This window comes from Trichoplusia ni, chromosome 7 (genome assembly GCF_003590095.1).
Source record: "Trichoplusia ni isolate ovarian cell line Hi5 chromosome 7, tn1, whole genome shotgun sequence".
Classification (NCBI taxonomy): Eukaryota; Metazoa; Arthropoda; class Insecta; order Lepidoptera; family Noctuidae; genus Trichoplusia; species Trichoplusia ni.
In genome coordinates, this window is record NC_039484.1 from 2,239,589 (window position 1) to 2,253,195 (window position 13,607).

Consider the following 13,607-nt stretch of genomic DNA (forward strand, 5'->3'; position numbering starts at 1 on the left):
ACGCGCAGTATTGTGCGTTACATCGCTTGCACAATAGCAAAAAATAGACCTTGAAGGGGTGTTATAGGCGCCTTTGATCAACTTTGCAATCTGTAATCACCAACTCACAAGTGACTAAGCGATGCTTCATGATCAATGCTTGTTACTCTAACCTCTTTAAAGATATACGGTCTTGTAAATTTCACCGTACAACAAAATCGTATATTCCTACATGCATCAAGAGATACAGTTCTAATATTGTATACAGATTGCATCTATTCAAGAGCTGAATGCTTTCTTGTTACAAATCAACTTGTATGCTCCTGCAAAGAACTATCCTGTTGAATACGCAAATACAATTCCCATGTGTATCAATCTACATCTGCTAGTAACACTGTATTTTCACATTTCATTTTCATTCGTATTCTTCCAAAGTTATATGAGAGAGTGTATTTGACTGAATGGATTGTTAAAAAACGGTGAAGGAAAGTTTAATCTTGGACAGAAGGCAATAAAATAAGGGTGGGAATTTTGTGAGAAGTTGGCGCCGGGCCTGCCAGTTGCAGACAGCTATCGATAGGGTTCCCGATATGAGGTACGTGTATAGAGCTGGTGATATCTTTACACCTGGAAATCAGATAAACTTAAAATTTTGAGAAATACGTTTAATTTATTATACGATTCTAGTATGTGAGCATGGTTGATGGTAGAACTTCTTTTTATTGACTTGACTGATGTATTTGACACAAGGGCTTACCATAGCACTTAGCAAAGGTATGATACCTAATTCTATCATAATTTTTTTTTCCAAGATGTTAGTACCGTCGTTTGCGCAAATAGTTTTCTACCGACTAATTTGAAAGTATCACTCTGTTTCAAAACAGATACAATAAATACTCCATAGTAACTACAGAAAAGTCATAAACCCACCCTCGGTTTATCAACTCCATATAGATATAACACAAACCGTTTCTCTCCGTCATAAATTTGAATAGAATCGATTGGTGTCTGCGCCTCCAGGAAAGTTAGATTTCCCTGAGGACTCCCATGACACCTGACCGAAAGTAATATACATATTATCATTTTTTTTTTCGGTTACGATATGATCGATTATGATAACATATACGAGGTATTGCAATGACAGGTTAATGTCGATATATTTACGATAGTCTAGTAAACGACGTTATGTATTTGAGTATGTAAAGAATTTATTGTACTTATTTTTTGGATGGTTGCGCGTGCGCGCGCGTGGTGATCAATGTTTTTCGCTTTTCTATGTAAAAAGGTTGTTGTATTTTTGCCGTTAAGAGGTCAACAATTTGGTATTTACAGCCCGATATTATTGTTTATAATATAGGCAGGTATACTAAAATTTACATCTATCTATCTACTTTCTTACCACTTCAAAAAATATCGTTAACATGTTTTATCTATTCACTTTAGTTTCACAAAATAATAATATACCTAAACTGTAATTAAACTGCTGGAAATTTAATCTTAGTACAGGTGAAATTGCTGTGTTCGAACCTATTAGTGGAGTAGATTTTGCAATATACTCCATTTATGTTATTTAAACAACATTTTACCTCTGAAATTAATTTAGGTACAAGCAAAGCTCCTTTAATCCTAAATCTAGTGATGGACATGAACATTCTCCTCATAATTGGATCTGTGTCCTAAGTTTTCGAAGTTTAATGAAGGACCAAGCTCAAAGCCCTCTAGTTTCTAATATTCGACCGTATAAGGAAAACAATACAGCGCTCTTCGGGATCAAGTTTAATATATTTTTATTTCATATTAACCGTAAAGGGATTTGCAAAAGGTTCATTCTTTACGAAGCTGTCAAGCTACCATGACTGTGTTTCTTGCCAGTTAGCTAATTTATTTAATTATTATAAATAATTCAAGCTTTCAGGTGCTCCACTGCTGGGATGTCTGGAAATGACTCTTTTCGCATGATAGGATAGTAATAAAAACATTTATTAAGACTTACCGAAAAAAAATCCTATTGATTTATGGCGTTGCGCTATACAGAAACTCGGCTAAGAAAAAACTGCTGCAAAGAAAAAGTTTTCGAAGAAAACTCTCAATGAATCTTTAAATATTATGCTGGAAACTTAATACTTATATAAAACAAATATTATAACAAGAACAAACCTCTCAGAACGGTATTTTTATACCTTAAGTTAAAGTTAACTGCCTTTAAGCTAGAATCTTTGTTCAACCTCGCCGTGATGAGAGAAAATTCCATAAGAACCCATTTCTAAAGAAATGTAATGTTTCTTGTAGCTAACTTTTCTCAAGTGAAAATTTGTTTAAACTCAACAAAATTTATTCTGACTTTTTAAACGAATGAAAAATGTATTTTCGTGGTGAAAATTGTGGAAATAGGCTTTCGTTGAATCATCCAAATTGAGGCAAGCCGAAGTGGAAATTAGCTATTAACTTATGTTGCAACGTCGGAGCCTATTCTGTGGCATTCTATTCTCGTCAAGCAATTACGAATAGCTAACACAACCTTTGTCATTACAACAAAGATTAAACTTCTGTTTACCAATTTTTCTTTGCGTTACACAAACATGGGACCTTTCTTTTGGTTCCTCGGCATTTTTCGTAGAGGAAAATATTAATAATGTCGCTAAAATAAAAATACATAGTTCAGCTTGTTCCTACAGCTGAACATACGGAATCCCTAATAAGGGAGGCTTATGGCGAATAACATCTGGGCCCCGAGGACGGCAAACACTTGGCAGTAAACACGAGGTTACAGTAAGAAAAATGTTTTTGTTTTCCAAGGCCTTCCTCATATTGATATAACTCATACAAAGACAACATTGTTTTGTAACGAAGCACTATTTTTTATTGTTACATACTGAATGAAGTTGTTCTCCCGCGGCCGCTATCTCGGAACTCGCTTTGTCAAAGAGAGCTTTAAATTTTTTGCGCATAATGTAAGAAAAATATGCCTCTCGGATTTTTCCCTCACTACAGTTGTGTAAGCTAACAAACTTTCGGTTTTATGTAGGCTTATCTAACTTGAATTTTCTTGGCAGCGTGACGATATTCAGAGTGGCTCAAAAGCTTGTAAGATAAGCATTCGTAAAATAAAATTACTCGCGGTCCCCCGAGATCTTTGGTTACAAGCATTCCTTGTTAGAAGTTACGCAGTTGTAAAGTCTCGGACTTATGTGTTAGGCTTAAACTAAATCTTAGTTGAAATAGAACTGCGTAATTCTAAGTTCGCAAGAACAAGTATTTTAGTAGGCATTGTAATATGTAGTGAATGGTTCACCGCGTTTTATCCGCATAGAGCCTTGGTTTAATCACAGTGGCGACGTAGGAGTACATTGCGCCAACCTCACATTTACTTTCTTTACAATCACAGCATTGTGTTTTTCATGCACGCAAGAAGTAAAATAAATGAGGCAAGCTTGGAGTTTAAGCGTAGAATTTTCATAAAACTTGTAACACGTTAGACCGCACATCGCAAGCGTATATTTCTTCACAGTAACTACGTCAGTTAAACGTAATTTCTCCTTTCTTCCTTTGGGTTTTCGGAAGCCTTCGATAACATAGAAAAGAGGCCATAAATACCATCCAATATAGAAACCCGCCTCTCTCGAATAGTCCATTGTGCGTACAAAAGTAATTCAATACATTGTTATTCCTTTTACGTACCCGCAAAACTCTATAAAGTTTCATAATAGCACCTCTGTCACCTTTATTAATGGTTCCTACAGCGTTTATCTACTGAGACTAAATTAAGAAATACCTTTCGCCGCATAAATCAATAGACGTGTGATATATTGTTATCGTGGAAGGGGTGGCACATTTTATCCTCTTGTTCTGCACCCCGATGCATCACGATTCGAGGCACGCTTCGCGTCGGGGGAGCCTAATTCTTCTCCTAATTTCACACCTTATTGTTGGCGGGTGGGCGAAAATGGGTATTTTTTCATATAAATTCAACATCACGGGAACAGGTCTATGAACTTTTATTATCTCTATATTTTGTTCTTTCAGATAGGTAATAACGTCACGTTACAATTGGAAATAACTGACTGGGATCGTTTGCCGTTATCAGTAACAACTATCAGACGAACGACTTTTTTGTTTTCTGCCTTTAGATTCTAGATATCAAACGCGTATAAAAATATTTACTTCTTTTTCATCTAAAAATACATTAAAGCAATATTTTAAAAGCTTATAGTTACAATCTAATAAGCATTTTCCAAAAAAATGGCGTGCAATTTTCAATTTCAATGTAAGGGGAATTTTAGGGGGAATTTGGTTCCCTATATGCCGTTTACCCATCAGAATTTCAAGCATCTACGAAATGAAGTTGGTAAAATATCTAAGACATTTGTCAGTCGATTACCTGAGGGTGGCTCCCCGATAATATTCCGAATTTCCAACCCCCGAAACATCTCACTATGCTTATGAATATAAATTTACTTACCTTTCTTGCACATTTATTTACTTTCGCAAGAAAAGAGATATCCGTAAATGTGGGTACAATGATGTATTGTTTTGCGAATGAACACGATTTTCGGGAAGTATTGAATTGAATTTCGAACGCTCGTTTGAAATGCGTCAATATCTGTTACTAGGCGAGGCTGGAATGGTTTTTTACTTTTCTAAAATACAAGTTCCAAATATTTCACGCAACCTCCCAAATTGCTATCGCTGACATTCACTTTGAAACGAAAGCAACCCAAAACAACGTTTTCCTTTCATAAAAATGAAGTTCACACGCCGAAAATGTTCAGAATTCGTTTAATTATAAGTAGCGGAGTACTTTCCCGTTATTTTCGTATTTAGATGGGCCCGTTATATTTCGAGATAAAGTTTTCCCGAGTTGGGGGAAAGAATTTTAATAGGAAAGGAATTGTTAAGAGGCCGGTGGTGGGTCAAAGCGTTCCGGGCGAGGTACGCTAACAATACTCGTTATAGTGTAAGCTTGTCTTTAAGTTCTTCTATCGAATACGCCGGGGATTTCATGTTCGAGTGGTTCCCTTTGCTATTTAAATAACGCTGATATTTTCTTTAGAACCCCACTGCACCTGAACGGAGATTCTTGTAGAAATTCAATGTTTTCAATTCAAAATGTTCTGCTCGATGTTTGGTTAAGTAATGTAACATTTGTGTATTTATGATATGGATTTTAGATTTCATTGGTGATTTTAATTTAGTCAGAAGTATATGGCAATAACTGTAGTCATATAAGGAGTATTGTACTAAAAACTTAATCTTTATTAGTCCTATAAAGACAATCCTTCTTTTACTTTTATCAATTCCACAAGACTTATAACAAAGATTTTTTTTAAGACGTTTTCACCACACAATCAATCTTATTACACTTTTTCCATCTCATAGAAAGAAATATGGAATATTTTAAAATGTACTGTCACCACCCAATCTTACAGTTCACCAGTCCAAAAGTTCACGTCCTACTAAAAGTCAGTGACCGAGCCTCTTCGCACAAAATACCTATTGGTACAATCTCTATGGATTAACACTCCGCCATAGTTGGTGGTTACGGCTTCCGGCCAACGACACCGCTTTGAACGTGAACAGCCAAAATTTTCAACTCACAAAGGATGTGGGTAACCAGCGGAAGACAGCCGCCGTTGAGAATATTAGAAACTCTCAACTAAAATTTTCATAAATATGTAAGTAGTGTATAGTTTGCTAAGTTTTAATAGTTAATGCGTGCTGATAACTTACATGCATTTACTAATTAATGCTCTGAAGGAAGATTATAGTAATAATCAATAATTTCATTTAATAAACGGTACTTGACTTAGTGCCCGAGGCTCCCCGGTACGATTCACAGTTTGTCACATACAACGCAATGTGACTGAATACACGTTGTGGTGGCCTTGCTTTGATCCCATCGTAGGAAAAGTAACAATTGTACTTTTTAAAGATAGCTAAATATGTTCTATTTTTTAATCATTTTAAAAATACATATGTATTGTTTTCCAACAATATATATGTTGGAAAACAATATATATGGATATGTAACCTGGATTCAAAATATTGTAAAAAAATAATGAGCTAGCGAAGTAATCAATGCTTAGTAAATTTTAATCTTCCCTATAGGGAAAGAGGCCTGAGTCATTATTTTAATATGAAATAAATAAATATAATTCTAAGTAGATACATCTATGATCCGGAGAACAATTCACGCAGAATATTTTCAATCGAAAATATTATTTTTGCTAAATAATAAAATTCTGAAGGACCCCATCAGTGATTTTGAGTGATTATGGCGCTGTGAACAGGGTATTAAGTTCGTGTCCATTTATAAATAAATCAACCCTCTTTAACAAGCAAGATTTTAATAAAAACGTCACAATTTTTTCCCTGTGTGTGTTTATTTATTTAAAAATGGGAGCTTTTATGACTGAAACGATACATCTCAATATTTGAACACTGAAAGTGCTGAAAGTAATGCTGTGTCTGTATAGCAGTATACCAATTTTCAAGAAAACCGTGTTAGCAATTTTCGTGAAACTATGGAAGTCGTAAGCTTTATTCCCAAAAAAACTTTATAACTCAATAACTGCCATGGACTTTTTTGAATACACGGAAAAAGCTAGTATAGCAAAGACCCAGGATAGAGCTTCTGATCTACCCAAACTAGACTTGTAATCATGTTTCAAAGTTCTTAATAGCCACCCATATTTATCTTTCGAGAAAACGGTAGTGAACTAAACAGTATTATTTTTAAGTTGCTGAACAAATAGAGCTATATTTTAAAAGCGGTATATAAAAATCAGCGACAAATTATAAAGTGATACTAATGAGTAATTTGTTATGATATATAGCTTCTTTGGATGAAAAAATATGTTTAATATACTAATACATCGCGAAGCTATAAATTTTATTCAAAAAAAGTCCAGTTATCATGAAAATTAATAGACTTTATTTTAAGATGAATGGGCTCCAAACTTGTGAGTTTAAATCTTAATAAATATATGTTTTTAATATATAACTATAAATTTTCAACCTTTTTTTGGACGATGCGTGAAGGACCGTATCTTTTTCGTCGTGGCCAGTATTCGTCAAAAAGAATCTTATCCAATATCCGAATTTCGAACCTACATTATGCATTGTATAAATATCAAATTAATTACGAAACTCAATACATTTAGGGCCACATTTCAGTCAGTCAGAATGAATAGCGTTATGCTGAATTTGACCTATAAATAAATAACTCATTTCTGCCTATTTGGAAATAGGCCTATACACGCCTATTTTTGTACAGCTCATTACATCATTTCCAGTCAATCGGTTTTGACTGAAATCTACTTAAGTCATGGATGAGTTATTGGCAGTATATGAATTGATCTGAAGTGATTTATGTGTCAGAATTCCGTTATTTAAATAGACTTTTTAAGTCGGAATATCAGTCTTTATTTTTATTACTTTATGAAAAAATTATCGTAAATCAGTTTGTTTATTGTCTAGTTATCATATTATTTAAGAAATTCAGGTATAGGTTTTTATTTGTTTGAGTTGCTTGCTATCTCTTGAACTGTAAATATTTGTATGTAGTTTGCACTACCATAGAGAGTACTGAGTTAAAAAACAGCGAGCATGTAATAGTGGCGAAGCGTTGCGTGTTAATAATCACCCCGAATAAACGTCAATAGTCATTCAAAAAAAGAATCCTGTGACACACCACCAGTTTAACGATGACTCGAAACTGCGCTGAACTTTTCTAAAGGAAACTTTCGCACGTGACACGTAAGTAAAAGACAGAAAATGTGCGTTACAAAATTACATGGGAAGCCGTAATATCCCTCAGAATTTCACCGAACGCAATAAAACCGCCCGCGCCTCACGCCTTTGACTCAAATGTTTTACCAAATTGACGTTCGACATGAGATCATGCATTCTTTTGATATGGTAATCCGTCCTTGCCCGGGGCAATAATCGATTATTAAATAGGTAGAAATCGGGAGATCAGGGCCTTTATGAACTGGAAGATTCTTAAGAGGATTCCTTTATGACATGAAAGGTCGGCGTGGGCGTTTACTATGAGCTTTTTAAGAAGAACGGTTGTCGTTGTATAAGCGAGACAGTCTACTGTAACTAGCGGTACCAAATATCCGCGTCTCCCTTCCTCCCTGGTAATACTTCTACTTTCAGACCTCGTAATACAGATAGGTTCTGATCTTAATAGACCAAAGCATAATTTTTTTATTATGTATTTTTATTAATTTGATTTTATATATTTTTGGCACCTGCTCACACAGACTGATTTTGCATAAAAAAATAAGTGCTGTTACCAAGGCTGGTGTAATATTTCATACTGCTCTATACATATAGATACAAAAACCTCCAGAAATTTGGCCAAGCGATTACATATTAATGAAAGCAGGAAGAAATCCGACTACATCAGTGAGCTGTTGATTAAAGAGAATAATATCCTGTTAATTACCGTTCGTTAATTAAGAGAACACAATATACGCGCTTAAGATCATAATCAAACGAGAGAATTTTTATATAATTAGTGTTTCAAAAATTAAACTTTTAAATAATGGGGTCTATCGGCGTTAAATTTTCTAGGTACCATAATTGGACAGTATAACGAAACGAATAACTTAAAAACTAAAATAAACGAAGAAATATCAAAAAACAAAGACAAAAATTTAAAAAGGCTGTCTAAAAAGAACATCAGACATTTTTTGTCTTTAATGTCATTAGTCAAAGCCTTCATCATAAGTACTGTTAGATAAGAAAAGGTCTCAATAGGCTTAGTATAAATACATTAAAGTGCCGCCTTAGGAAACAAGCAGGCGTTTAATTTCCTTCAACAAATGGAAAAAGTAAATGTTCAGGCATCTGTAGAGAATGTTTGCAGATAGAGCTGAAGAGGTTAGGTTTCGTGATTGTTTATATTCAAGTAAAATTCTTAGAGAACTGTAATTTTTTTTTAACTTGTTTGCTTGTGAGCTGGCTTTGGACGCAAAGGAGTAAACGGAAACCCGAACCCGATAACGGTAAAAAACTCTGTGCTGTCTGTCCATTATCAGGCTGTATCTCATGAACCATAATAGATAGTCTTATTTTTTTCCATCCAGGCTATAAGATAATAATAAAACGAAATACACAATACAATCACATTTCGTTACAAATTACCAACTTTAATTAATTATTATTTATTAAAACGACAAAAACTTAATATTGAAGAGACTACAATTCCCACATCATTATAAAATAAAATAAAAACATGATATCCTGTCGGCGATTTAATTCCTGCTACTTATTAAGTTAACATTTATTTTAAGCGATCGCACATATTAAAATTAACATCATTACTAATATATCGATATTTTTTCGTATCGCAAATCGAGTTATCGATCAATGTTAATTACTTGTTAGTGATATGCTTGTACACGACAGGTCACTGGCCACTCGAGACGCCGTCAGATCGTATCCGAACCAAGGAGGATATGACAACTTTACCTTTTCCGAAAAAAGAAAACGCCAAAAGATGTCTGAAGAGCGCCGTTTCCAGCGCCGAAAAAAATGCATAACGATGCCATGCTTTGACACCAACACTTTAATGGCGGGAAAAAATTAAAGTTTCGTTAAGAATTACTCCCAGTTTTAATTACTGGTTTTTAGTATGATTATAATTAATTGCACGAGTCTAGACGATGATAAATCTTTAAATTAAATTTTAAATTGTGATTTGCGTAGGTACATTTTTCTATGAAATTAAAGTGTACTGACAACTAACTACTTAGGAAGGATCTAAAAACTAAGGAGTAATAGTAACGTTTAACAAAAACAAATCACAAAATTCTAAATTCCACATTCGAAATAAGTAACATAAGAGAATTAATCAAACTGTATTCGTTTAAAATGTATGAATTAAAAAAAAAACATCCACTCGCTATATCAATACAGCCAGCATCGACAAAGTTGTTCAAAAAGCACGTAAAACACACACACACTACTACTTTCGATCTACGACTTTGTAGCCTACTCAGTCACACATTTACAAACAATACATACATAATTTACTATATTTATATCTACACGTAACAAATTCATTTTTAATTCATATCTATTTAAAATATATTATACATAAAAAGCCTTATTACCTATATACATATATTTACAATAATAACAAAATATCAGTACACATAAAACTACTAATTATCTAATACTACGGCATACAGATTGCGGCGAGGCGCATTGGAAACGCGTTGCATCTCCGGTTGGAACCGGATCGGTCTTACGTCCGGCGCGCGCGCCGCTACTCACCGCGCCGCGCCAGTCGGCCACTTATCTCGCTCGCGAAGCCTGTGTCGCCCGCTAACCGAATGCTGTACGGCTACCGCACGCACCAGCGTGTTATTGTTAATATTTTCGTCATCACTATCGCTTGCCTATCCACCTTTCTCCTTCAAGCATTCCTTCTATTCTATAGCTCTGCTTGTGCTATAAGACTGTGTGTATGTGAACTATGTGTGATTGAACAATATAAATATTACGTGTAGTGAAGTTGTTGGAACTTTTATTTATCCGAAACCTCTTGACGAACACCACATCACCCATTCACACCACAACTGGTGACCCCTAAGGACACGAAGACTGAAGGTTGGTACACTCGATACAAAATGAGCGACAGCAGTGATTCTGTAAAAACAGCCGGTTCGAGAAATGACGGCCATGTGACGCGGCGAAAGAAGGCAGTGCGCGTGTCCAATGACGGACGTGAAATTTGTCGCGCGAAAATTAAAGTGCCGCCATTCTCGCCTGAGGATCCGGAACTGTGGTTCGCCCTGATTGAAGGCCAATTTGACAGCCATGACGTCACCGACGACGGCACAAAATTCACGCATGTCACCAACAACCTGGACATCCAGTACGCCAAAGCTGTGAAGGACATCATTGTAAACCCTCCAGCCCAGAACAGGTATGGCAAAATTAAAACAGAACTCATCAAGCGACTCTCTGCTTCGCATGAGAAAAAGGTCAAGCAGTTGCTGACGCACGAGGAGCTTGGAGACAGAAAGCCATCTCAGTTTCTACGGCACCTCCAAGACTTGGCCGGCCCATCTGTTCCTGAGGACTTCGTCAGGTCTATTTGGTGCAACCGTCTGCCAAATAACATCCAGACAGTGCTAGCGTCGCAGCCGACACACTCCCTGGAGCAGCTTGCGGATTTGGCTGACCGCATTCAAGAGTTGACGTCCCCATGCAGCGTCGCCGCGACGTCATCACACAGTGCAACCGCTTCACACCCATCGGATGAGATCGCGGAGCTGAAGAGGATGGTCCAGCAACTAACCCTCAAGTTGGAAGAGCACACTCGTGCTTCCTGCTGCGCGACCTCCAGCCGCTCGAGACCGCGTGAACGACTGCGTTCATCTTCACGTCAGAGAAGCCGATCCAGCTCCAGCTATAAAAAGTACACGATATGCTGGTTCCATGCGAAGTTCGGGGAAAGGGCTAATAAGTGTAACAAGCCCTGCGACTACAGAAAAGCGGGAAATGCCACGGGCGGTCGCTAATGGCGACAGACGATTGCCCATCTTCTTCAGGTCGCCTTTTCGTCACCGACCGCAGCACGAACACCCAGTTCCTGGTAGACACCGGCAGCGACCTCTGCGTCTACCCCCGTTCTGCGCTTCGAGAGCGTCGTGCCAAAACAGAATTTCAGCTCAGCGCGGCCAACGGAAGCGTCATCGACACTTACGGCTTTATTGAGCTTAACTTAAATCTAGGCTTAAGGCGTAATTTTGCTTGGCGTTTTGTTGTAGCAAATGTAACTAGACCTATTATAGGCGTTGATTTCCTTAGCTTTTATAACTTAATTGTAGATTGCCGCAATCAACGCCTAATTGATAACACTACCACATTATCAGCCAGTGCTTCTTTAGTAAATGCTAATGTTTTTTCGGTTAAGGTTTCGACAGGCGACACGCGCTTTCACAACATCCTGAGCAAGTTTCCGGAAATTACACGCCCTTCAGGCACACCAACCGTCCCGAAACACAACACCTTGCATTATATCAGGACTACACCAGGACCTCCTATCTCATGTACCCCTCGTAGACTGGCACCTGATAAACTCAAAATAGCTAGGCGTGAATTCGAGCTCATGCTTAGCAACGGCACAGCGCGTCCTTCTGAAAGTCCCTGGTCTTCACCCTTGCACCTTGCGCCTAAGAAGGACAACGGCTGGCGCCCTTGTGGTGATTATCGTATGCTTAATGCGCGGACCATACCAGACCGTTATCCTATTAGGCATATCCATGACTTTGCCCACTCCATTGCTGGTTGTACAGTATTTTCCACTATTGACTTGATGAAAGCTTACAATCAGATTCCGGTTTTCGAGGCAGATATTCAAAAGACTGCCATCACCACACCCTTTGGCTTGTACGAATTTCCCAAAATGACCTTCGGACTGAGAAATGCAGGTCAAACATTTCAGAGGTTTGTTGACGAAATGTTGAGAGGCCTCGAGTTTTGTTATGCCTACTTAGATGACTTTTTAGTCTTCTCCAAGGACGAGGCCGAGCACGAAGACCATCTTCATCAGCTCTTCAGTCGCATGAAGAAATATGACGTCCTCGTCAACACCTCCAAATGTGTTTTCGGCGCACGCGAGGTAACATTTTTAGGCTACCGGATCTCGGCATCTGGCACCAAACCCCTGGAATCCAAGGTACAGGCAATCAATGACTTCCCTGTCCCTAAGACAGTCAAACAATTGAGGCGATTTTTAGGCATGCTCAATTTTTACAGGCGGTTCTTACCACACTCTGCTTTAATTCAAGCCCCTTTAAATGCCTTGCTTACAGGCCGTGTAAAGGCATCACAACCTGTCGACGTGTCTGGCGATGCGCTTTTAGCTTTCAACAAGTGCAAAGACAGTCTCGCCCATGCAGCATTACTCGCACACCCAGATTGTCACGCCGAACTCGCCCTGGTAACAGACGCATCTGACCTGGCAATGGGTGCAGTTCTGCAGCAGCTTAAAGACGACGCCTGGCAGCCTCTGGCATTCTTCTCGCGGAAATTGAGTCCCTCGCAACAAAAGTACTCACCCTACGACCGCGAGCTCTTAGCCATATACGAAAGTATTAAATACTTTCGTCATATGCTAGAGGCAAGACACTTCGTGGTATTCACTGACCACAAACCGCTCAGTTACGCTTTCAGCGAACGTAAAGCTATCTGTTCGCCCCGGCAGTACCGCCACCTCGATTACATCTCGCAGTTCACAACCGATATCCGACACATTTCGGGAAAGGACAATGTTGTCGCTGACCCACTGTCGCGCATCGAGGAACTGCAGATGCCAATCGATTTTGACGTACTGGCTGCCTCCCAAGCGACTGATCCGGAGTTGACTCATCTTCTACGGGGAGATTCTTCACTCCGGCTGGAGAAGTTGGGTATCCCTAACTCCCATGCTGAACTTTATTGTGACGTCAGTACCACCTCACCCAGGCCGTTTGTCCCCAAAGTGTTGAGAAAACAAATCTTCGACAGCCTCCACAGTCTTAGCCACCCTGGCGCCAACGCTACGGCTAAACTGGTGGCTGCCCGGTTTGTTTGGCCTGGGGTACGCAAAGATTGTCGAGACTGGT

General features: G+C 38.1%; 1 protein-coding gene across 1 annotated transcript; it reads left to right on the forward strand.

Annotated features, from left to right (window-relative positions):
- The first annotated feature begins 10,622 nt into the window (after nucleotides 1-10,622).
- LOC113495868 lies at nucleotides 10,623-11,519 on the forward strand. Its single transcript, XM_026874864.1, has one exon. It carries the CDS (start codon nucleotides 10,623-10,625, stop codon nucleotides 11,517-11,519), a length of 897 nt encoding a protein of 298 aa, XP_026730665.1.
- The last annotated feature ends 2,088 nt before the right edge of the window (nucleotides 11,520-13,607 follow it).